This window comes from Protomyctophum bolini (assembly GCF_963924005.1).
Source record: "Protomyctophum bolini genome assembly, chromosome: 3".
Taxonomy (NCBI): Eukaryota; Metazoa; Chordata; class Actinopteri; order Myctophiformes; family Myctophidae; genus Protomyctophum; species Protomyctophum bolini.
The window spans coordinates 2,113,545-2,136,889 of NC_137864.1; the positions used below are offsets into that span (position 1 = coordinate 2,113,545).

The 23,345-nt window shown below is 42.7% G+C and overlaps 1 protein-coding gene across 4 annotated transcripts in view; it reads right to left on the reverse strand.

Annotated features, from left to right (window-relative positions):
- Positions 1-451: 451 nt before the first annotated feature.
- arfip1 (ADP-ribosylation factor interacting protein 1 (arfaptin 1)) overlaps positions 452-23,345 on the reverse strand; it is a 29,843-nt gene continuing 6,949 nt past the window's right edge. For 2 of the 4 annotated variants that reach the window (XM_080759204.1, XM_080759205.1), the window contains exons 2-9: positions 18,506-18,607; positions 17,105-17,195; positions 14,233-14,343; positions 10,625-10,737; positions 8,704-8,925; positions 7,098-7,255; positions 4,911-5,085; positions 452-4,251 (exon numbers count right to left, since the gene is read on the reverse strand). In XM_080759204.1, the coding sequence (XP_080615330.1) occupies positions 4,096-4,251; positions 4,911-5,085; positions 7,098-7,255; positions 8,704-8,925; positions 10,625-10,737; positions 14,233-14,343; positions 17,105-17,195; positions 18,506-18,598 (1,119 nt within the window). In that variant the 5' untranslated portion in view covers positions 18,599-18,607 and the 3' untranslated portion in view covers positions 452-4,095. The remainder of the gene's footprint in view (positions 4,252-4,910; positions 5,086-7,097; positions 7,256-8,703; positions 8,926-10,624; positions 10,738-14,232; positions 14,344-17,104; positions 17,196-18,505; positions 18,608-23,345) is intronic. The other 2 variants (XM_080759206.1, XM_080759207.1) reach the window with 2 other exon arrangements.

The window sequence follows — 23,345 nt, forward strand, 5'->3', positions numbered from 1 at the left end:
AAATAGCAGATCTACAAGCAGCAATGCGTTGTGAGCTATTGTCTGAGCTCAACGCGATGCACATCCATGTATAAATCAAGCTGTAAAGGGTGAAAATCATAATTCTGTTCTTCAGTGAACACAACATAAATTGACCCATCGGTCAAATTGGGTATAGGATATCGTTGTCGAGTTGAGCAGACGAAACCATAGCTAGCTTGTAGATCTATTTTTTTTAATTTGAGTCCTGAAAAGTTTCCACCGATATAAAAGTTAAAGATTGCAGCTTTAAGCCCTCTACAGTACAATACTTAAGTCTTAGATATCGAACATATCCACAGGTTTACCACACATCGCAACACAGCACGTTGTGAGCTTATACATATTTGAGTTATCTTCCCAAATTAAAACTAGAATATAAAAGCAAACAAACATGCAAAGAGAGAGACACATGAAGTAGACCACAAGAGACTTCAGCCGAGGAGAAGGGGTTTATTTTTGTTCAAAAGATGTTCTACAATGTTCAGAGGGACCCTTTTTAAAACTCAACATCCATCTATTAACGTTTCATTATTACAAAAAGGTAGATACAGTTTCCGCCAACACATACATACTGTAGCAAGTCTTCAGGAAGAAAAGAAAAAAACACACGCAAAAAGAAACACCAAGTAGATGCCGAATAACAGCATCCATCTAATGCTGCATAGCCCCAAGGTAAAATAGAATTACAAATATATCATCTATGCGTAATTATGGGGAACATTTTGATGTACATATTACACACACACACACACACTCTCACACTGCTATACTGGGCTATGAACAAAATGGGATGACACACCCAGTTAGAAACAGACAAATATGTAGGCCATCAGCTACTGGGGTCTTACATCAATGTTGCCGCCATAATTAAGAGGGCCAGCTTACACCCACTGCAAGAAATATGCTTTGAGTTGTATATAAAGTATACCTGAGACAAACTATTTTATAACCTATACTGTTATTATCCACATAAGATAAGGGTTGTTTTGGTATGTAAACGCACATTAACCAAGTATCCTATACAGCATATGGAAACAGTGACAGACCAAATCTGCTTGAAAATCAGAGGAGAGACCTCCTGCTTCCATATAGACATACCGGTACATGGATTAGGCTTGCTCTCACCAACATGGCGACCCCATTGATCCTTATTAGCTCCAAGCAGCAGTAGCTAATGCAGTATTTACGTATGTATACAGTATAAATATCTATGGTTAGAAATACCAGCATGGGTTCTTCCTCAGAAAAAAAACCAAAACAAACAAAAAAACATCTCAGCCCAAAAAGTAAAAGGTAAAGGTTAGCAGCTCTGCAGGCAAGGGCATGCAGGTCTCTTCTCTCTTATTTACAAACTAACAAACTCTCGTTTCTCTAAATCCGACCACGTTTTGGTATACATCTTATATATATCATATTATACAGTTCTTACACTTTTTCTTCCTGTAATTATTAGTCTCGAATGCATACACACGTGCATATGTGCAATATGCAAAAAGAAAAAAAAAATACATCTTTGAGAGGACTACAGATACACAAGGTCTTCAAATTGGTTTCAACTTCAGAAGTTGGTGGGAGTGGTTGTGCACGTGTATGCGTGGAGTGCTCCACTGGAGAATAGTGCACAGGGTTTGTACTCACTTTGTTTTGTGGTGTGTGTGTGTGTGTGTGTGTGTGTGTGTGTGTGTGGTCAGTTCTCCCAGTTTGAATAAACAGTCGGGGGGGGTCCTGGAAGCTGGTAGTTGAGTGTGTCTAAATAAAAGCAGGACCCGACTGGGAGAGAGAGAGAGGAGAGATTACACGCAGTTAGAAATCAAGGCACGTACAGTACAGTACAGTGAAGTCACATAATAAATACGGCTGGTCCTTCGATTTCAAAGGAATTACAAGAGCGTCAAATTCAATGTTTTGTTTTTGTGTGTGTGTGTTCAGTCCTACCTCATAACGTAGCCTCTGTGGACAAACTGGACATAAGGTACAGCAGGTTGTCTCGATCTCAGCATAAACCAAGGGGTCTGCAACAGTCAGGGGGTCGGTCCTCTGAGTCACTACAGGGGCCCCCGCCAAATAAGACCGTTGTTAACCCATTCTGACCCGAGATCAGATTCTAAAAATGTCTTCTACATCCTGACAGCTTTCCATTCAGACCTGAGATCAGATTCTTAAAAATGTCTTCTATGTCAGTCGCTCTTCGATAATAAAAAAAAAAAGCAGACCTACAAGCTCGTGGCGCGCTATGAGCTTGTAGATCTGCTATTTTTCAATAGCTAAAGCAAAATGGGTTCCCGTGCAAAATGGGTTAAAAAGAGCATACCAGGTACAGTGGTTAAATGTCTAATTTTATGAAGCGTTGTTGCTTCACCGCTCTCTCAGCTGGGGGGAGGGGGGGGGTCCGTTGGCCGTTGCAGACCCTTGGATGCGACACCACAGACAGGCTGTTGTGAATGCCCAGGAGTAACGTTCCTAACGCAGAGGCAGTTTGTTTTACACGACACACAAGAAAGCGTAGATTACGCATCGATAAAACAACTGACTTTCTATTTTTTTAAAATCTGGAACGGGGTTCATTTTCCACCGAGCAAAAACACATTTCTTTGTCACAGCCCCGGTGTGTATGTAAAGACCTGAAGTCTATAGCACCAGCTTGTTGGTGTATCTTCAGCACTAGTTATGTCTCCGTCTAACTGTCAGTCAAGAGACGTTTAATTGCACTTTTTTTTTAAAGCCCACAAAGAAGAATATGCAAATTGGGAATGTTTTCATCAACTGGCCTAATCTTAGTTAAAATACATAAATAGGATTACTAGTGGCTGAGGTGACGGTAGGAAAGTTGCTGTTCATCACGTCTTTCTGAAGAAGGATCTTCACCACAAGCAGAGTACAGTACAGAGTCTGTGGCGTTAAGGCAGTTTGCCACCATCTAGTACGATACGCGATGACGAGTCACAACTAAACATTGTGCGAAGAAGCGTAGACCTACAGGCAGTTGTGTGGACTCCATATTGTCCTGCGTTTCAGACAGCAATCGGAAAAGGTTTTTTTTTTTTTTAATGTCGGCTGGCAAAGACTTTCCTAAAGCATGTATAGACCTCCGTCTCACAAAAGTTGAGAAAAGGTAACGAAAGCTTAACCCATTCTGACCCGAGATCAGATTCTAAAAAATGTCTTCTACACCCTGACAGTTTTCTGAAAAAGCTATGTTTCTATGTCAGTCGTTCTTCGATAAAATAAAAAAAAAAGCAGACCTACAAGCTCGTAGCGCGCCACTCGGTAGCGTGCTATGAGCTTGTAGATCTGCTATTTGTCCAATAGCTAAAGCATAGCATAATGCCAACACCAAAAGGGTTTAAGTGCCACGTTAGGAACACGCCGGCAGCCATTTTATCCCACGGGACGCACTTTAAAAAAAAACAGCCGTCGGGATACAACATTCATATGCTGGAATAAAAAAAAAGGCCGTTTACAGTTCTCTCTCTCTATATATATATAGTCTCCTGTTCAGCCCCATTTGTCAACTTGTACAAAAGTGCATTTCCCATTCATTGAAGATAAGACAGATTTGCAAATAACGCCATACAATCCTTATACGAGTGAATGAAGAATGAGTAAATGTGATCATCAGAGATAACTAAAAAAATGTAGTTTTTCTATTGTCGTTTTGCCTTTTTTTTCTCCTTTTTTTTTTAACGTAAAACAATCCTGATTTACATGACAAGAACACGAGGAGAGAAAGACGGAGAGAGAGAGAGAGAGAGAGAGAGAGAGAGAGAAACAAGAGCGAGGGGGTTTCCTGTAGTATCGGTGTGGAGGCCGTTTCATTTGGGAAGCAGGCTGCGAGTTGCGCGCGTGTGTGTGTGTGTGTGCGTGTGTGTGCGTGTGTGTGTGTGTGTGTGTATGCGTTTGTGTGGGTGGGTAAATATCAGGTGGGAAAGAGGAATGCTTAATGCCTGATTTATATTTATGTCGCACGACACGGCGCTCAACAGAAAACACCCGAAACACAGGCTTGTAGATCTGTCATTGTCGGTGCGTGACCCTCGGGGGGGGGGGGGGGAGAATAAGCATCAATGGAGCCTTTTAGTGCTCCTCAAGCCAAGACGGAGTGTCGGCGCCCGGCACTTTCAACTTGATGTGGAACTGCTTGAGCGTCTGTTCCAGCTGCTGTTGGTTCCCAGCGTAGTACGCAGCGATGGCGTTGTGGAACAGGATCAGCTGGTTGTGCAGAACCTTCACCTGATTGGATAACAGACAGACGCAGAGAGAGAGAGAGAGAGAGAGAGAGAGAGAGAGACACTTTTCTTTAACCCATTCTGACCTTATAGATCAGATTAAAAAAATGTCTTCTACGTCAGTCGTTCTTCGATTTTTCAAAAATAGCAGACCTACGAGTTCATAGCGCGCCACTCGGTGGCGCGCTATGAGCTTGTAGATCTGCCATTTTTCAATAGCTAAAGCATGACGTAATGCTAACACCAAAAGGGGTGCCCGCCCAGAATGGGTTAACGCTTTCCGTGCCGCGTAGCATGCGCACAACATAGTTGCGTGGTCCAAAAATCGCATAATTGCCGAACCTCCTGGCACAGATGGAGAAAAGATTCAGAGGAAAAAACGTCGCTAAAGATGGTGGTTATAATCGTGGCGTACCAAACCATGCAATTCTCAGCCTTCTACTGCCTTTTTATATCCAGGTCTATTACCGTGTACATGTTTTATGTCCCGTCTTGATATGTTTAAATTGGGGTTAAATGACGCCATTTGTTTTATTGATGTTTATTTCATCCGTTGATTTTTTACAATATTTTACCTAAGGCCGTATTCTTTACTCGCTATAGCAAAGCACTTTGTAACCCGTTTTTCAAAAAGTGCCTCAAGAGCAAGTTCATTATCGTCACCTTGTTCTCTTCCAGAAACTTGAGCTTAATGGAGACGTCGTTGCGCATCCTCTCGTACTTGTCCCGGTGGATCTGGAACTGCTGCTGTGACAGTTCGATCTTGGGCATGGTGGCGGCGTCCCGCGGTCCCAAGTTCAACTCCTCCAGGTCTGTACGGTACGCGTCGTACTCCACTCTGCAATGAGAAAGACAGAGAGATGTCGTTTTAAGACCATATATTGTGATCAATTCAGTCTGGTGGCCAGGCTGTTGGTGCTGATCTGTGTAATCAACACTAGAGGGCGATGCAAGCCAAGGCATCTCATTCTGAGTGATGTCAAACCTGACACGCAACAAAGCACTTTGCACCGGTTCTGCACTTTGCACCGGTTCTGCACTTTGCACCGGTTCTGCACTTTGCACTGGTTCTGCACTTTGCACCGGTTCTGCACTTTGCACTGGTTCTGCACAGCCGGTGCCTTTCGTTTGCTCAAGTCTCTCCTTCATTCGGCATGCCTTCGAAGGCGTCCGATGAAAAGGAAACGCTGGTAGGCCCCCGGCCTAGAGCCCAAGGCTCTACGTCTACGATATCCAGAACTGAGATAGACAGTATGCTTGTCTGTCTTCAACCCATTCTGACCTGAGATCAGATTCTAAAAATGTCTTCTATGTCAGTCGCTCTTTGATTTTTCTAAAATAGCAGACCTACAAGCTCGTAGCGCGCCACTCGGTGGCGAGCTATGAGCTTGTAGATCTGCTATTTTTAAATAGCTAAAGCATAACGTAATGCTAACACCAAAAGGGGTTCCCGGCCAAAATGGGTTAATCTCTATACTGTATAAACCCCCACCAGCAGTCCAGTTTTTTGGGACAAATATTTTTTTTTTTACATAAAATTAACGATTATACCTTTGCCATAGTAGTACTATAAATACTTCCTCACAAAACCAATCAGGTGAAGACTATTATTCTAAACATCGGTGTGTCAAATAAAATCGACATTACCTTCCTACGAGAGAACAACTTTTAAACTATTCATATAATTTGGTCCATGCGAATGTTCATTAGGGCACCATTTCCGTGTGACATCATCGATAGGAAATCCAAGCCAATACAAACTTCAGGCTTTCGATTCCAGGTATAAGTTAGGAATTAGCATGCTATAATATAAGCCATTGTTCCATTTTGGGGCGGGAACCCCTTTTGGTGTTTTAAACATTGTTATAATAAAGATCTACAAGCTCATAGGGCGCCACCAAGTGGCGCGCTACTAGCGTGTAGGTCTGCTATTTTTGAAAAATGGCTCAAATGTGGCGCAAATCATTGTATATATATTTCAGAGCGAACATTTTTAACTAAAATATTTGCTCTGGCTGGGGGGGTCCCTGGAACTACATATTTTGAGATGGCCGTGGCCCAATAGAAATAATTCTGGAGTCCTTGACATGAAAAAGGTTGAGCACCACTGACATAGAAAAAGCTTTGTTTTATTTATTTAGAAGCCTTTTTCAGATTTTTCTTTGGTTTTAGAAGCCTTTTTTTTTTTTTTTTAATCGACCTCAGTTCAAAATGGGTTAATGCTCTATTTTTCCGCGTGTCCACGGGGGTTGTGCAGCCCTTCGCCTCACCTTCAGATGAGAAAACAATAAAAAACAGTAAATACAGAACTCCCCGTGGCTACAGTAGCTGCTTCCGTTTCCGTGCCCATTGTAGCCCGGCCGTACGGGTCCAATTGGAACCCCCTATACTAGGAATCGATAAAGGGAACCGCTACGGAATCAGACCGTTTAGCAGGGAATAATTAACCCATTTTGGACCGAGTTTGATTTTTAAAAAAGGCTTCTAAATCCTAACATCTTTCTGAAAAACCCATGTTTTCTATGTCAGTGGTGCTCAACCTTTTTCATGTCAAGGACCCCCAGAGTTATCTCAATTGGGCCACGGACCCCCCATCTCAAAATGTGTAGTTCCAGGGAGCAAATATTTTAGTTAAAAATTGTTCGCTCTGAACTATATATTCAATGATTTGTGCCACATTTTAACTATTTTTCAATAATCGGTGGCGCGCTATGAGCTTGTAGATCTGCTATTTTCCAATAGCTGAAGTACAACATAATGCTTAAAACACCAACAGGGGTTAAGGAACCGGCATCGTTACAATCGCTAAAGGATCCTAAACCCTAGGACGTGGGATGGTTTCTTTATTACCTGGCCGACTCATACTGCTTGATGTTCAGCATGGTGTCCTCGATGGTCTTGTCCACCAGCGTGGTCACACTGGCGATGAAGAAGGTGATGGCGCTCAGCAGCGTCTCTCCGTTTTTGGACAGCAGCCTTTGGGTCTCAGCGTTGTAGCCAAACTCCTCCTGGAAGGAGATTCAAGGTCAAGGTCAAGGTAAACTTTATTGTCCACAAGGGAAATTTGTCTTGGGCTTGGGATTTGTTTGCATTTGTCTCGTTGCTGTAGCGCAGCAGCGCCACACGTCATCAGGACATTGTTTTGAAATATATCTGTTCGCTCAACAAATACAGGTTATAGATGCTTCTCCAGCCTGACAAAAGGGTTGTGAAAAAAAGTACAAAATATATAACCGTATAGAAGTTTACACTAAATCACTTCGTTATGAACCATTGACCACTTAAATGCTTTATCTCTGCTGTCAGACAGAAACCAGCTGTGTCAAAAAATATACACTTTTCAGGAAATAAAAAAAAACACCACAATATTGTCTCATCAAAGTAGGTACGGTGACTTTCATCGTCACATACTTGAACGTGTCCTTATGTTGTCATGACGTTACCCAAATACAGCTCAAGTGGAGTCTGGAGGTTTTTGACCATTAATGTGGAGAATAGCGTTTTTTCCGCCCCTCGTCTGACTTCGTCATTCTATAAATCAATGATGGACACCTAACTCCAAAAGTTGGAGTTAGATGGTTTGAACGACAGTTTGAGGATCCAATGGAGTCAGGGGGTTTAAACGTATGTTGCTTCGCTATATCAATGGTTCTAAAAGCATTTCATGTCAAGGACCCCCAAAATGACATGTATTTGGCCACAGACCCCAATCTTTTTTTTTTGTTACAGGGACCCCCAATTAAAAAAAATAATTAAAAAAAGAACTGAGGTCTACCAGGGATCTGTGCTTAGTTGGCTGACAGCCCTGTACACCAAATATCTTCACTGAAAATAGACGAAATACAAGCTGAGCTACGAGCTGACAATGTGTCCCATTGCAACACGTTGTGAGCGTGTAGATCTGCTATTTTCTGCGAACAAATCTTTCGCCTATTATGACAAGCCCAGAGTAGGGACGCTACCAACAGATTAGATCTTTACAAGTTTGAATTCAAGTGTTGACTTGTGATATTATCAAACACATCTACATTTGCCAATAGGAAATGCCTGCGTTTAAATCAGTCTGACCAGAAGCAGGGATACAACATTTCCCCTTTTGGTGTTAGCATTATGTTATGCTTTAGATCTACAAGCTCATAGCGCTACGAGCTTGTAGGTCTGCTATTTTAGAAAAATCGAAGAACGACTGGCATAGAAACATAGCTTTTTCAGAAAACTGTCATTTTCAAACAGACATTTTTTAGAATCTGATCTCAGGTCAAAATGAGTTAACCCATTTAGCCCCGGAAAGCCTCTATATGTTCTTCTGAGCATCTGTGTCACCCTCAAATCTTTGGCTGTGGATGGACACACATCTGAGAAGGAAAAGGCGTCGTCGGAACACGAAGGATCAGGGTGTCCCGGGATAACACAAAGCAGAGGGCCTGGTTGTTGAACCCCCGACGATCAGACTCACGTGGAGCTCCGGTGACTTCAGGCTGAGGTCGGCGAAGGCGTCTCCCAGTTGCCTCTGCGTCTGCATGATCTGAGTCAGCTGGTTGGCCAGCGTCTGGGCCAGCTTGATCACGTGCTCGTACTTCCGCTTGTTGTCTCGCAGAACCTCGATCTGAGCCTCCAGCTCCAGGTCCACCGTCCTGGAGCCGCGGCCCATCTTCTCCGACAGGATCTGCCTCGTACACTGAGTGGAACGTTAGATTTAAGCAATAAGCCACGAGAGGTCTCAGGTTACCGGGTAGGGTCTTCTACCCCGCAGCCAGTGTAAAATACCCGGTAAGCTGGGGCCTCGAGTGGCTTATTGCTTTTCTAAAACGGTTACAAACGTATAGCAATATTAACCTAATAAAACGATTTAATTCACAAAAGTAGCTAGGCTTTGCGCCACCAGAGCGAGCCACATCACTTCCTTGTTTTGCTCGGCAAGTAGCCCCAGTGATTGAAGGAGTGGGTTACACCGGTCACGTGACGGTAACCAGCCAATCAGAATCAAGTATTGGGACTACCGGTTTTAGAAACATCATTACATGTCATAGTATTACTACTACTGCTAATATTAATTGTAAGTTATTTTCAAGTCAAGCATCCCCACATTTATAGTATGTACTTGGCCGTGGGAGCTCCATCTGAAAATATGTTGTGCCAGCCGGGACCCCCAGAATGGAAGATTGGGGTTGAGACTTTACAAAAATGTTAAAAAAAAATAAGTACAAGCTTGTTGATCGGCTCATTTTGAATAGCCAACATATAAATGGATAAAGTGGTTAAAATGATTGTGATGCTGTATTAACTACTTTTGTGGGGACCCCCTGGAACCCCCCCCGCCAAGAATGGACCCCACTTTGAAAGCCACTGGGCTAGTACACTTAGATAAAAACTAAGGGAGACTGAATTTATTTCATATTAAAAGGACAGTTAAATATTTGTTTTCAATTCCCACTATGACTATTACCATAAGAACATTTGGTATATCAAACCTAAATATAAAAAAACAAAGTTAGAATAAGACAGTTAACACTCTAACCGCTAGCATTTATTGAAAAATTGGGATATAATTCACGGCAGCATTTTTTCCAGCTGAGCTCTTATTTTGAAAAGCCACATTTCCGGTCCACTGGAAGTCAACATAACCTAGGAAGCTGAACGGAGCCTGGACAGGCCTTGTTTACAAGATTGAATCCAGACCGGGCCACTGGAGAGCTCCACATTGCCGGCGCTGTGCCGTCAAAGAGACCAAAAAGGCCATCTGGGACAAGGAATAGGCGATACAGGCGATTGAAAGATATTATGGCGAGGTCGATCTAAGATGGGCGATCCATTGTCATGACAACAACAGCTAGCTACCCGTAAGTAGCATTATGGCTTGATCCATCGAATGCACTATAAAAGGGCAATTGCCATTGATCTACGCCAATGGCGTTAAGGCAAGCGTAGTATAAAAAAAATAGGCTTCGATTGACGCCAATGGCGCGGACTTCTCAATTTATTTTGTTGACTAGATCGATTAGTCTGATTAACTACTTAAGCCCAACGTTGTCATACAAAAATAGCAAAAATTAGATTGGCTATTTTAGCCATTTTAGAAAATGTTATTAACACATTTTGGGGCGGGAAACCCCTTTGTGTTTTAACCGTTATACTTTAGCTATTGAAAAATAGCAGATGTACAAGCTCATAGCGCGCCACCGAGTGGCGCACTATGAGCTTGTAGGTCTACTATTTTTGAAAAATTGTGAAAATGCGGCACAAATCTTTGAACATTTACTTTTTTATTTTAAATAAGTGTAGTTCCATTAATCCTTTGCACCCCTACCTAATGACACGCACTGAGAGACAGAGAAGGAAAGGACCGGACAGTCAAAAGAGAGGAGGAGGGCATTTACTTTATAAGTGTTGATGCTCCATTTCCTCACTAACTCCAGTTTCTCCATGGCTGGGTTCTTCAGGTCATCAGCCAGGACCACTGCTCCACTAGTTGGCTGTCCTTGCATCTTGCCTGAACAATAAACACACATTTATGAGCGAAGGAAGGGTGATTTATAGTATAGTTCATCGCGTTTCGACGTGTCGATCAACCAATTCCCCCCCCCCGAATTTGTTGATTGACAAAGCATAAATGATACTTTACTTTATTGGTTGATTGGTTGATCAGAGAATAGGGGTATGCATGTATAAACAATGTGTATACACTATATATATATATATATATATATATATATATATATATATATATATATATTAGGGATGCACCGAAAGGGAAATTATTGGCCGAAACCGAATACCGAATTAAGGAACAGTTAGCCGAAAACCAAATACCGAATATGATTATTATATTATTTTTTTCCTACCATTGCTGTCATGGCCGTACCTTAAAGCTACCTGATTTACTTAAATAATAAATCACTATTATGGGTCCATAAAACATTTATTCAGCTCTTTTGAATGCATTCATTGCATAAACTATTCAGTGATACATTTTCTGCCTATTCGGGGCCGAAACCGAATAGGCCGAAAATGCATTTTTAGCCATTTTCTGCCGAATATTCGATGCATCACTAATATATATATATATATAATATAATATACACCTATCAGGAGCACGGGCGGGGGAGCAGTTAGGCCTGGGGTTAAAGGACCACTTCACCACTTTTCAACCTTCATATAATAGATCCTCACTAATAATCTTGAAAAAACGCCTGCCCTCATAGGAGGGCTGTGGGCAGTTCAGAAACCGTCTTCCAGTGACATCATCGATGGGGAATAGAAGCTAATAAAAACAGCAGGCTTTCTAGTCCTGAAAAGCTGCAATGCGACAATGGAAGCCATCGTTCTCACAATAATGAAAATCTAAACATTTTTGTAAAAATAATCTTGTTTAAAAAATATGCCTAATGATGATGTAACTGGAAGACTGTTTCTAAACTGCCCACAGCCCTCCTATGAGACACAGACTGAGTAGCAAAAGATCGTGCCATTTTATCATGATTATTAGTGAGGACCTATTATAATGAAGATGGGTTGAAAAGTGGTGAAGTGGTCCTTTAAGTGTCTTGCTCAGGGACACTTACATTTCAAGGAACCCCCGGTCTGATATTAGGCCACGGACCCACATTCCAAGGGTCCACGGAAAACACATCGACTTAACCATTCCTTATCTTCACGATTACAAAATAACCACCGACATTTATATACATTTTTGTCAATTTTTTAAAAATACCAATCAATCAAGAACAGCCCTGTGAATGTGGAAGCCCCTTTGCTAAGAGTTTCAGCGGAGCAGGAAACCGAAACACTGAAACTACAGGTAAGGTGTCAAGCTGTGGTTTGCGGTGTGTAGCAGCAAGCGGGAATCATAAGAATACTTGGAAGATTTGAGCAAAAGCAGGTCCTTGTTCATTTCCCACAGCGTTCATGGAGTGCTTGTGTGAGTAGCTCCTCGGGAACTAAGGAGCAGGTTAATGCCGTTACAAAGCAGACAATCCTCTCGACCACGAAGTCGTGTCTAACTTTATGTCACCAGTTTAGTTTCTGTATAATACTGGAATTTACCCCATCAGCAATGCTCAAATATTTAAGAGCTTCTTGAAAAAAATATGTTGAATAGCTCTATGTTCCTGTATATCAGTGTTTGTTCAGTAACAGGGGTCTCCATGTCTCTCTAGTCATGTGTAAACGGAAAATCCATATTGAGGTCGGGACACAAATTTGATTCAATCAGGGAAGAGAATTAAGACAAACAACTGATATTGGAAGTGATGAAACAAAAACAATCGGAACTGGAACACTGGAACTGGAACTTCCCACCTGAAAACGTATTTTCTTTACTAAAGCTGCGAATGGTCTGGCTATGCAAGACTGCCTAAAGATCTAGAGGGATGGGGAAGACGGCCGTTACTGGAAAAACTATAGCCAATATTTATATATCAGAATATAGAGCTTTAACTTTCAGCACCGTTAAAATCAACAGTTTGATGTACAAAATGAATCGGTCCGGTTCTCCAAATCAGAATGCAATAGAATATTATGATTCTCTTTAACTGTAAATCAGGCCAGATTAACAGGAGGGAACGTGGTTCTACTTCACCATGAGGAGTAAATCTGGCAGCATTCTTCAAACGAAGTCCAACTTTTTTCAGCGTGCCCAAACTGAACAAGTTCTCCGAGGACCAAATTTGTTTTATACTCAATGCTGAACGTTAAACTTTGTCCACTAGTATACATACGTACACTATACACTGCTGAAATGGTGATTTTTGTCACCTGGATCTCGGCTATTTGTTTTCATCACACTCGGGATGTGCTTTGACATCATTTGTTTAAGAGATTTTGCCATCTCTGGCAATACACTGTGGAAGTGTATGCTGTGTGTGTGTGTGTGTGTGTGTGTGCCAGCTCTCTCCATGAACTGCCATCTCCCAACCTCCTCAGTCAGCTTTTCTTCACAGCTGACCATGTTTCCCGGCAGATTGAGGAAATAAAACAATATCAATCATGCTCGCATCGAGTTTCTGACCAATCAACGCACAATGTTTGCTTTGGCGTCTCTGCAACGATGTTCAGCTAGTTTGAAAATATTAAGGAGGCGCGAGAACTGCCAAAACGAACTTTGGCAAGATAACGTGTTAAGTTTGTTTGCTATAAAATTATACCATTTTTTAAATTATTGCCTTAACGAACTTCATTTGCGCAAGGAGTATGTTGCAGCCTTACAGCGCTGTGCCCACAGAAAGCATTTTTTTGGCTGGCTGCATCTGTCTCTGTCATGCGTTTCTACTTTCTATGGTATAGTAAAGACCTGTTTTTTTTACTTAAATAATTTCTTCTGGGGGTCCCTGTATCAAGATATTTTGAGATAGGCGGTCTGCGGCCAAATACATATCATTTTGGGGTCCTTGACATGAAAAGGATATAGCAAAGCAACATATACGTTTTTTCTGAAAACTGCTGTCTGTGTGAACGCTATAGACATGTCTAACCCATTTTGGGGCGGGAACCCCCTTTTGGTATTAGCATTATGTTATGCTTTAGCTATTGAAAAATAGCAGATCTACAAGCTCATAGTGCGCCGCCGAGTGGCTCGCTACGAGCTTGTAGGTCTGCTATTTTTGAAAAATCAAAGGACAACTGACACGGAAACATAGCTTTTTCAGAAAACTGTCAGGATGTAGAAGACATTTTTTTTTAGAATCTGAACCTCAGGTCAAAATGGGATAGACATGTCGAAAGCAGCACCCTTGCTCATGAAACGCATTCTGTGGACACGGCCCCTAAATAGAGAGGGGAGAGTGAGAGAGTGAGAGGGAGAGTGAGAGAGTGAGAGAGAGAGAGAGAGGTGTGATTGTGATAGCAGCAGCCAGTAGAGAGAGGGACTGAGGCCCGTGGTAAAGAGGTGGTAAAGGGGGGCTGATTGCGGTTAGTCTGTGTGCACGGCGGGTAAATCAAAGTGGAAGGAGGTAAATATCATCTCTGTCTTTAAAAAGGTCCTCGTCACCATGGATACCTGTGCCGGCCTGACTATCGCTGTTAGAGCGCGCCAGGCGGCTGGCCGCCACCGCGCTGGGGGCCACCGGGGCCACGGGCGACGTGGGCAGGCTGACCGACCCTGTGAGATATTCAAGAGCGACCAACATTGTTAGTGTACTACTGTATAGCAACCATTTCTATTTAAACAGCTTTTCAACCTGGTGCTCCTCCCCGTTTCGGAGCTTGTCGTGTCGAGGTTTGGGACGTCACACACTTATACAGGTGGAGTTGGAACATCTATGTCGCATTGCCCCCCCTGGGCCCTTTCATTATGTGGATGGCGCTGACCCATTTGTTTTCGCCCAATGCCATGAGGACACATTGAGGTTAGACGACAACAACACGCTCCATATTTGGGCGTAGCAGCATTGGGAACTCCTTATTTGGTTATGTCCGAGTCATAGTGATATGAGCCTGATGACACATTAGCCCATTTTAATATAATGTTCAGAAGCAGCTAAAATAGCCCATATAAAATCTCAAAACGCATTGCCCTAGAGCTTAGCTTGTAGAAGGGGTATTTTTTTGGTGTGACACCATTGTACAATATACATAGATATGCACTTTATCCGCTAAATGTTTGAACGCCTAGTCCACAGCGTGCTTCTGTTTGCCTGTCGTTTTGGCTTGCGTGTGGCAGTGGCAAAGCATTTCTCAACTTTGCGGTGTGAATTTAGCATACATGATTAAAAGTCTCCTTTCCGCATACAAGGTCTTGCGTGCTCAGGCACATTTGTATACAAGGCATGTGTCTTAGACTCACTGTGAGGTCTGATACCGAACAATGTAGGCCCCCAAATATCCGAAATCTGGACATTTCTAGGGTTAGGCTAAGGGTAGTACACAATGATTCCTCCAGAGGGAGCTCCACAGACCTTGTATAATTTTTTATACTCTGCAGCAGTTATATGGAACGGATTACCTGCAGACCTCCATTATAGAGCTGGCTGACTTAACCATTAGTTGAGTTTGTTCCATTTACAGTACCCATGTTATTCTATTTTACCCATGTAGTGCATTGGAACTTTACCACACCTGGAAATAAGCTCCACAGCTTCTTTGCCATTATATTTTGTACTGTGAAAAGTATAAAATACAATCTGTATGTATTTTTGGCAATAAAAACATCAATTTATCAATCATTGGAACTACAGTGCATTGTTCTAAAGCTACTGCTGCCTGGACGTGGCAACCACAGCAGATGGCTGTCTGTACAACAATACACTCACTTTAAAAAGCTACCAAACCATTTACTGCCTCAAGGACGAGAACGGTAGTTTTTGTTTTTAAACTGCCAATGTCAGCTGACTGCTCAGCGAGACGAGTGCTTTCATTTGCATTTGTAATTGAAAACATGGAAAATTAAAAGGGTAAGAGGGCATGGCAAAATGCAGATCAGAGCTAATTCATTAAATCTTTACTAAATTGAAATCAGTCTGTCACGACGCGATAGTGGCTTGCAGAGTGAATGCAAAATCCATCAAATGCCACAAATTGATTAATAAGCCTATGAAGGATAACACATTACACAACAATGTAACAGAACAATTTGATACTTTCAGGAAAGACCTCTCTCACTTTCTGGACATCAGCTTCACGCATTGTGAAGCGTTGTGAGCGTTGTAGAGCTGCTACTTTTGGTGAGGAGAGTTGGTGTTGTAGACCGAGAGGGAGTGGATGGACTCTCATCAGCTCCAACATGCAGAGTGCTACAAGCCCATTTCATGAAAGTATCAATCGATCCTTCATCAATATGAGAATCCCGTCGGCAAATTACAGGAAAGCAGTGACCCCTGTTTTTTTCCCCGATGGTCTGTCGTGAGAGACTAATCCTTCATTGATTGCTACATCATTAACCCATTTTGGACTGAGGTCGATAAAAAAAAAAGGTTTCTAAAATCCTAATTTTTTTCTGAAAAACCTGTGTCAGTTGTGCTCAACCTTTTTCATGTTAAGGACCCCCAGAATTATCTCTATTGGGCCACAGGGGCCCCCATCTCAAAATATGTAGTTCCAGGGACCCCCCCCAGAAGCAAATATTCTAGTTAAAAATGTTCGCTCTGAAAAATATATTCAAAGATTTGCGGCCACATTTTGAAAATAAATAAATAATAATAGCAGACCTACAAGCTCGTGAGCTATGAGCTTGTAGATCTGCTATTTTTCAATAGCTAAATTATAACATAATGTTTAAAACACCAAAAGGGGTTCCTGCCCAAAATGGGTTAAATCTACATCAATTGCTACCAGTTACATTCACTTCCTTCCTCGTTTAGGTTTCATGGCGACACCGACGGCAAGTTGTCACAGTATGGAAAGCTCAGAACGTTGAGACACGCAGAGCGCTGTCCGACAGCATAAATGGGCCTCAATAATAACAATAATAATACGCTAAAATCTTCCTTAAAACGGTTTAGTAGCCTTTTTTTTTTTTCATCCATATTTTGAAAATTCCTCTAATCTGGTGTACAGGTGATGACATGCACATTACATGCATAATAGAATTACAAATTATCTCTTTCTTTATAATGGGAGAATTGGCACTCAAAGCCTAAACTGGTGACCACCAGGTGGCGCTGAAAGAGTTTTAACAACAGAAGACTGGAGTTTTAAGAGTCGGACCAACCAACCAACATCTCCAGCCAAAAACAAAAAGCCTGATTTATACTGTTGTTGTGTGCCAGTGTCGAGTGTGAAAATCGGATGCATTGTGAGCTTGTAGATCTGCTATTGTCCGTGCAGTCACACCACCAGCTTGCAACAAAGTGAACAAAAATCAGGCCTTTAGAAAAACAAACCAAAAAAAGAACAGTGGTGAAACTTCTTTTTTCTTTTATTACCTTTGTATGGTCCCGATTCAATGATGCCTTCTGTGGCAGACAGGCTGCTGGGTGAGACGGATGCTTCTGAGAGGTCCAGGGCTCCAGGGGACTATGGAGAGAGTACAGTGGATTTATTTCTAAAGTTTATCATTATTATTAGTTAATAATAGTACATTTCATTATAAACCAATTACTGTACATGTTTTCGGTTGAAAAGTGGTAAATAAAATGGTGAATGGTGCATTGCTCCAAAGCGCTTATCAATGTACGCTACAATGAATCGCCCATTCACACACCGATGGCGGAGTCAACCATGCATGGTTGGTCACTGGGACCAATGTCTTGCTCAAGGGCACATCGACACCGCAACTAGGACAGGAGCCAAGGATCGAACCGGGAACTTTCGGTTTCCAAGACGGCCGCTCCACCTCCTGAGCCACAGCCTGGAACGTAGCCTGGAAAGTGGGAACCAGACGGATCTGCCACAGGAAAAAGTAGCCTGGCATATTACATTTCGCTCACCCCAGTTGAGTTGTGGGTGACCAATCAGAGCCCACTATTCAAAAGTCAAGACTTTTTTTGCTGCGACGTTGGAATCTGTTCCGCCTCTTGGAAAGAAATCGTCCCACACCGAAGTTCCAGACTAATTAATATCTATGCAGTGATATTAGTCTGGCCATGACAGGCTACAGCCACTCTTGTTCTTGCTGCAATTCCACAACATAAGAAATAACCACCCAACACTGTTACTAACCATTGCTAACCATTAACTTACAGACAGTATCATGCAAAAATAACAGATTTACATGATTGGTCCATGACTGCATGACTAACCAGCAGGCTCTTTCTACCTTGTTCCACCCTGGTTTCGCCTTGTTTATGTTGAATTTGCTAAAACACCATTTTTGGAAAGAACTCAAAAACACGATATGCCCAGTCACCATGCTGCACCTGTGATGTTCCTCTTTACCGACACCAAGTTATAGAATTGAATGCACAGAATATCAATACGGAGTTATTTCAATGGTAGTGGATGGAGAGAAAGGATTTTTGTCCAACCACGGGCGGAACTTGACAAATGGTTAATTGCACTGCAGTTGCTTTCGTTTTTGTCGCCGGCGGTGGCTCAGGGGTAGAGTGGCCCGGGCTCCTCCAGAGTTAGTGTCCAAAGTGTCCTTGAGCAAGACACTGAACCTCCTGGTGTGCTGGTTGGTGCCTTGCATGGTGCCCGCTGCCATCGGTGTATGAATATAATGCACAATCTATATAAAAGCGCCTTGGATAAGAGGCGCTATATAAATGCACCATTTACCATTTCTCAAAATGCCCCAACCTTTAACAAGTAATGCTCAACAACTCAATGTAAAAATCTATGAAAATAAAACATTTATAGAAACAAAAAGGTGGCCTGCGGGTTACCCTCCCGAAGACATCCTCGGGGTTCTCCTCCAGATCACCATTGCTGGTCACTGAGATCTCAGCCGCTGAGCTTCTGTGGACCTCCTCAGCCATAACGCCACCCTGGAAGACAGGCGGGCAAAACGACATCACACATACGGTAGCGGCAGGTCCTTTCACTGGCAATTACATGAAGCATTCCAAACCAGTTACCTCACAGAAGCATCTGGCATGCCGTTGCTGTCGGGGTATGAACCTTGTGTGTACAGTATATGTACTCAACTGTTCCTTTTATATTTTGTAATTATATGAATTAAAATACAAATTGTGAGGTGCAACATGCAAGGCACTGACCTGCACATCGGGAGCATTTAGGCCTCTTGCTCACTGTCCCCCAATTGCTCCCGCTGTGCAGGTCGGTGCCTTGCATGGTTTGTATGAATGAGTGTGTGAATGGGTGAACGTATACTGTAATGCACAATCTATGTAAAGCGCTTTGGATAAAGCGCTATATAAATGCACCATTTATCATTATAACTTCACAACATTCAATTAGGCAGTTTATACAGAAGATGAACGAGGACAGATGTGACAAAGGAAGTAGACTAGTGTGTCAGGGGAGTGTCATTTACTCTTTGCTCTGCCAAGTCACCGTAGCACTTGCCAGACCAGAGAGGAATAAAATCACTGACCAGCAGCACACTCCCTTATTTAAAGTTACAGGCTCCACAAAATGTTGTGCGGACATATTTCTCAGTGAAGAAAGACTAATCTATGATGTCATGAGGGATTGTTAAATAAAACTGTAGAAAGCCGATGCAGTGTGTGTGTGTGTGTGTGTGTGTGTGTGTGTGTGTTACTGTCACATACTGTGACACGTTGGCTTAACAGCGGGCCACAAACTTTCTGACAAAGCATTGCCAGATTTTGCAAGAGAAACAAGTGGCCAGTCTACGATAACAAGCCCAAAGGTCCCTGGCACGAAATATTTTTGAAATGCAGCCGAACTAAATACATATCATTTTGGGTCCGCCTTGACGCGTTTGAGAAGTTTGAGAACCAATCGGCTTATTCTGACGAGAAGACTTGGCAACACACAGGTCTGAAACGCAGTCAGTGGATTTTAGTAGGCCACAGTTTGGGGGTGACTGTATAACAAATACCAAAAAAGGTTTATTTGTATTATGTCCTCCTGTCTAAACGTTACAGCCACTGCTGGCTGGGTCAGTTTCCTCTACCTCTCCGGGCAAGCAGAAATGCTGTGGTTTAGTTACACTAGACCAGGGAACTTGGGACAATGACATAATCAGTATAGAGCTCTTGACAAGCAAGACCGGTCGGGCCTATATAAGCAAGCACAACTCCAGTCTCAACCTTGAGCTGGCACGGCAGTAAACTTGGCACCACAGTATATTGCTATTGTAAAGGTTATTACGAGTAGGAAATTCCAGCAGGAGACTTTAAACAAAACGTCCTGCTCCTACAGACAGTATATTATAGACCTGGACTAAATAATGCACAACACAGTGACCACAGATGTAAGACGATACAGACGTACTGCTCTAAACTGCTTTAAATGCCACGCGCCAAAGAGTGACTTAAAGGGATAGTTCACCCCCAAAAGGACAATGGATGGATCAGCGCTCACGTCGCGTCCTCCGTCAGTACCCGGGCCCCCGCCCGGGGAAACTAATGATCCTACCAGCAGACTAAATTCTAAGGGACGAGTCGACGCCTGAGAGCCAAGTCAAAGAATCCTAGTCACAGTCCGAAAGCCGACAAACAGCCCCAACAGGTCCCTGGCACCACCTTCCCAAGGAGACAGTGGTCGACGCTCAATAGGTTCAGGACTGGACACGGCCCCTGCTTGGCCAGCCTTCACAAATGGGGCAGTAGCCCAAGCCCACTGTGTGCGTCGCCGTGTGGTGAGGAGCAAACTATGGAGCACATCATTGAGGTTTGCCCTCTCCGAAGACTGGAAGGTGGATTAGGCACCCTCCATACAGCAAACCAGGAAAGGACTTTGTTTGCATTCGCTAAATAAAACCCACCAAAATGAGTTATTTTGCTCTTATTGATTACACAAGTCACACCGCATGGAGACTTGAATTCATGGATATTTTTTTGATTGTTACAAATCCTAAACCAAGAATTTGATGAGCAGCTCCCTGTGAGAGTGAGGCACAAAGGAGACTCTTGCTGCTTGGTTTCGATTTCTCATGTCTTACAGACAAACTAGCACAAATTCCCTCCAGGCCAATATTCTAAAGGGGTGAATCTGATTCCGTTCAAGATGTGCGGTCAGATGTGCATGTTCTCCCCGTGTCCCCTAGGGTAGGTATACCCTCACAAAAAACATGCAGTAATCCTGGTCACTAAACTGCCTCCCCCTGGCTAGCCGGGGCGCCTGATGGAGGGGAAAGGAACTGGTTGGAATAACGTGTTCCGTCCACGCGCTACGTCCAACCAGGGAAACTCCCCGTCTCCCCCTGTCAGGTGTAAAGGAGCAACTTGGACACTCAGGCATGAAGGAAGCATGAGTTCAAGTCCGTTGCTCTCCCCTTGTCCCTCATATATGGGGACTAGGTTGGCGGAGGGTGTGTAGAGCCCAGGATCACATTAGATGATTGACACAGGGGTGAAAAATGAGTTACAAAATCGTGGGATAAAAAAAAAAAAACGAAAAAAAAAAAAGATGTGCGGTCAAGCTTGGTCAATGGTCATACAAGGAATCGCGGAAATACCTGGGCCTCTATTTTTGTCCATGCTAAAAACCCCTTATCCATAAACTACTTTTTATTACTATTTTGAAAAGGATTTCGAATACCGGTAGTTAAAATAGCCAAGCTACAAGCTCACGTGTTGATGTAGATCGACTAGATGAATTATTAACGTGAACATTATTTTCAAAATACGGTAGTAAAAAAGGCAAAGTAGTTTAGGGATAAGGGCGGTTTAGCATGGACGGAAATTGAGCTCCTGATCTACAAGCTCCTGCACAACATGAGCTTACAATATTTTTAATGCTATTGGGGCAATATTCATCCTGTAATCACATGCCCAAAATACGGATGCCAGATGCCAGTATCAAAGTGTACTAAAGAGACGAGACTTGCCTTGCATCAAGCTTCATTGCATCATGCATTGCAAACCACTGCAGTTCTTTTAGTTGGCTACAAGCATGTCTCAATATTGTTGAGAACTTTTTTCCAGACCTCTTCACGCAGCACAGCAGCAGTCTGTGTGAATGAAACTGTGAATCGTGGCTTTTTCCTTCAATGTTGATTACAGCTTTCAAAATTCCTCAGTTATTTTCTCACTCACAACCACCAGTAAAAACGGATTGCATACAACAGCCAGTCAGCCACATTTAGCAAAAGTCAGGTATACATTGCACAAGTATATTTTTTAATTACCTTGTCACAAAACACAACACATGGTTAAATAATTTGATTACGGACACATACGATACAGTACGTCGTACAGTAGCCTTTAGAGCCATTTGATTTTGAGACATTCATGTTAGATTAGGTTTTGGGACATTTATGCGGTATTTTGCTAGAAGAACCGTTTCATTTTGAGAGACATGTCTACAGCATTTTGGGGTGTGAAACTATCCATTGTGCTGTGCCAAGATCGATACATGTCGATACAGAGAACTGCGCAAAGAGTTACGAATAAGTACATTCAGCATTGAGAAATGTGAAGTAAAATATTACAAAAGAAAACTGGACTAGGATATAGCCTATTATTCTCAATTTCAAACATACAGCGTTCTCCAGCTCCTTTGTTCAATTCTGCAGAACATCAGAAGATACATTAGGCGGGCCACTGGCAATATAGTCTGCAAACGGCACACAGCCACATGTACAGAGCTTTGCTTTGTTTGTGTTATGTGTCGTCTGATATGGGGTCTTACTAAAGAGAAGCCAAGACAAGACGACTGTGTGTTTGGGTTACGGATACAACACCACCACCACCACCAGCCCCCTGGAACCGTTATAGGTTCATGATTTCAACCCATGTTGTTGTGTGATGTCAGTCATCAAATCATGCTACGGTACATTCAGTGGTCTCAAACTGCGTTTTTTGAGTGGTGCAACCACTCCTACAACCAGCAATGTCCATGTACCTGTGTACGTGTGTACGTCAATGAGCACGAGTATGTTACTTATTTATACCAGTAGGGGGCGCCAGAAACAGAGAGAGGGGTAGTGCTGTGTCTCTAATGAGAGAGAGAGAGAGAGAGAGAGGGGGGGGGGGGGGGGGAATTGCACCACTCAGTTCACACGTGTGTGATTTTTTTTTTTTTAAAGACCACTTATCTTTATATAATTGGTCCTGTCCTCACTAATGTTCATTGTAAAATACCGCCATTTTTTCTACTTGGTCTGTGTCTCGCAGTTGGTCTGTGGGCAGTTCAGTAACCCGTCCACAAGTGACATAATCATTAGGCAGATTTTTTTTCAAACAAGATTACGAAAAAAAGGTTTTTGATTTTTATTATTATCGAATTGCAACTTTTCAGGAATAGAAAGTCTGCAGTTTCTATTAGCTTGGATTCCCTGTTGACGATGTCACTGGTGGACAGGGTTTTCAACTGCCCACAGGCCTCCTGAGTAGAAAGACATTGTGGCATTTTACCATGAATATTAATGAGGACCAATTAGACGAAGGTAGGTAAGTTAAGTGGTGAAGTGACTGTCTGACCCATAACTCTGAGAGTGTACAAATGGAACCACATGGACCTTGGTTCCATTTGTACACTCTCAGAGTCACAGACCTGTACGGGAGGATTTGGACGGACCACCCCAAGGAACCCAAGATGGTCCCCTGGACCCCACTTTTGAGAACCGAATGG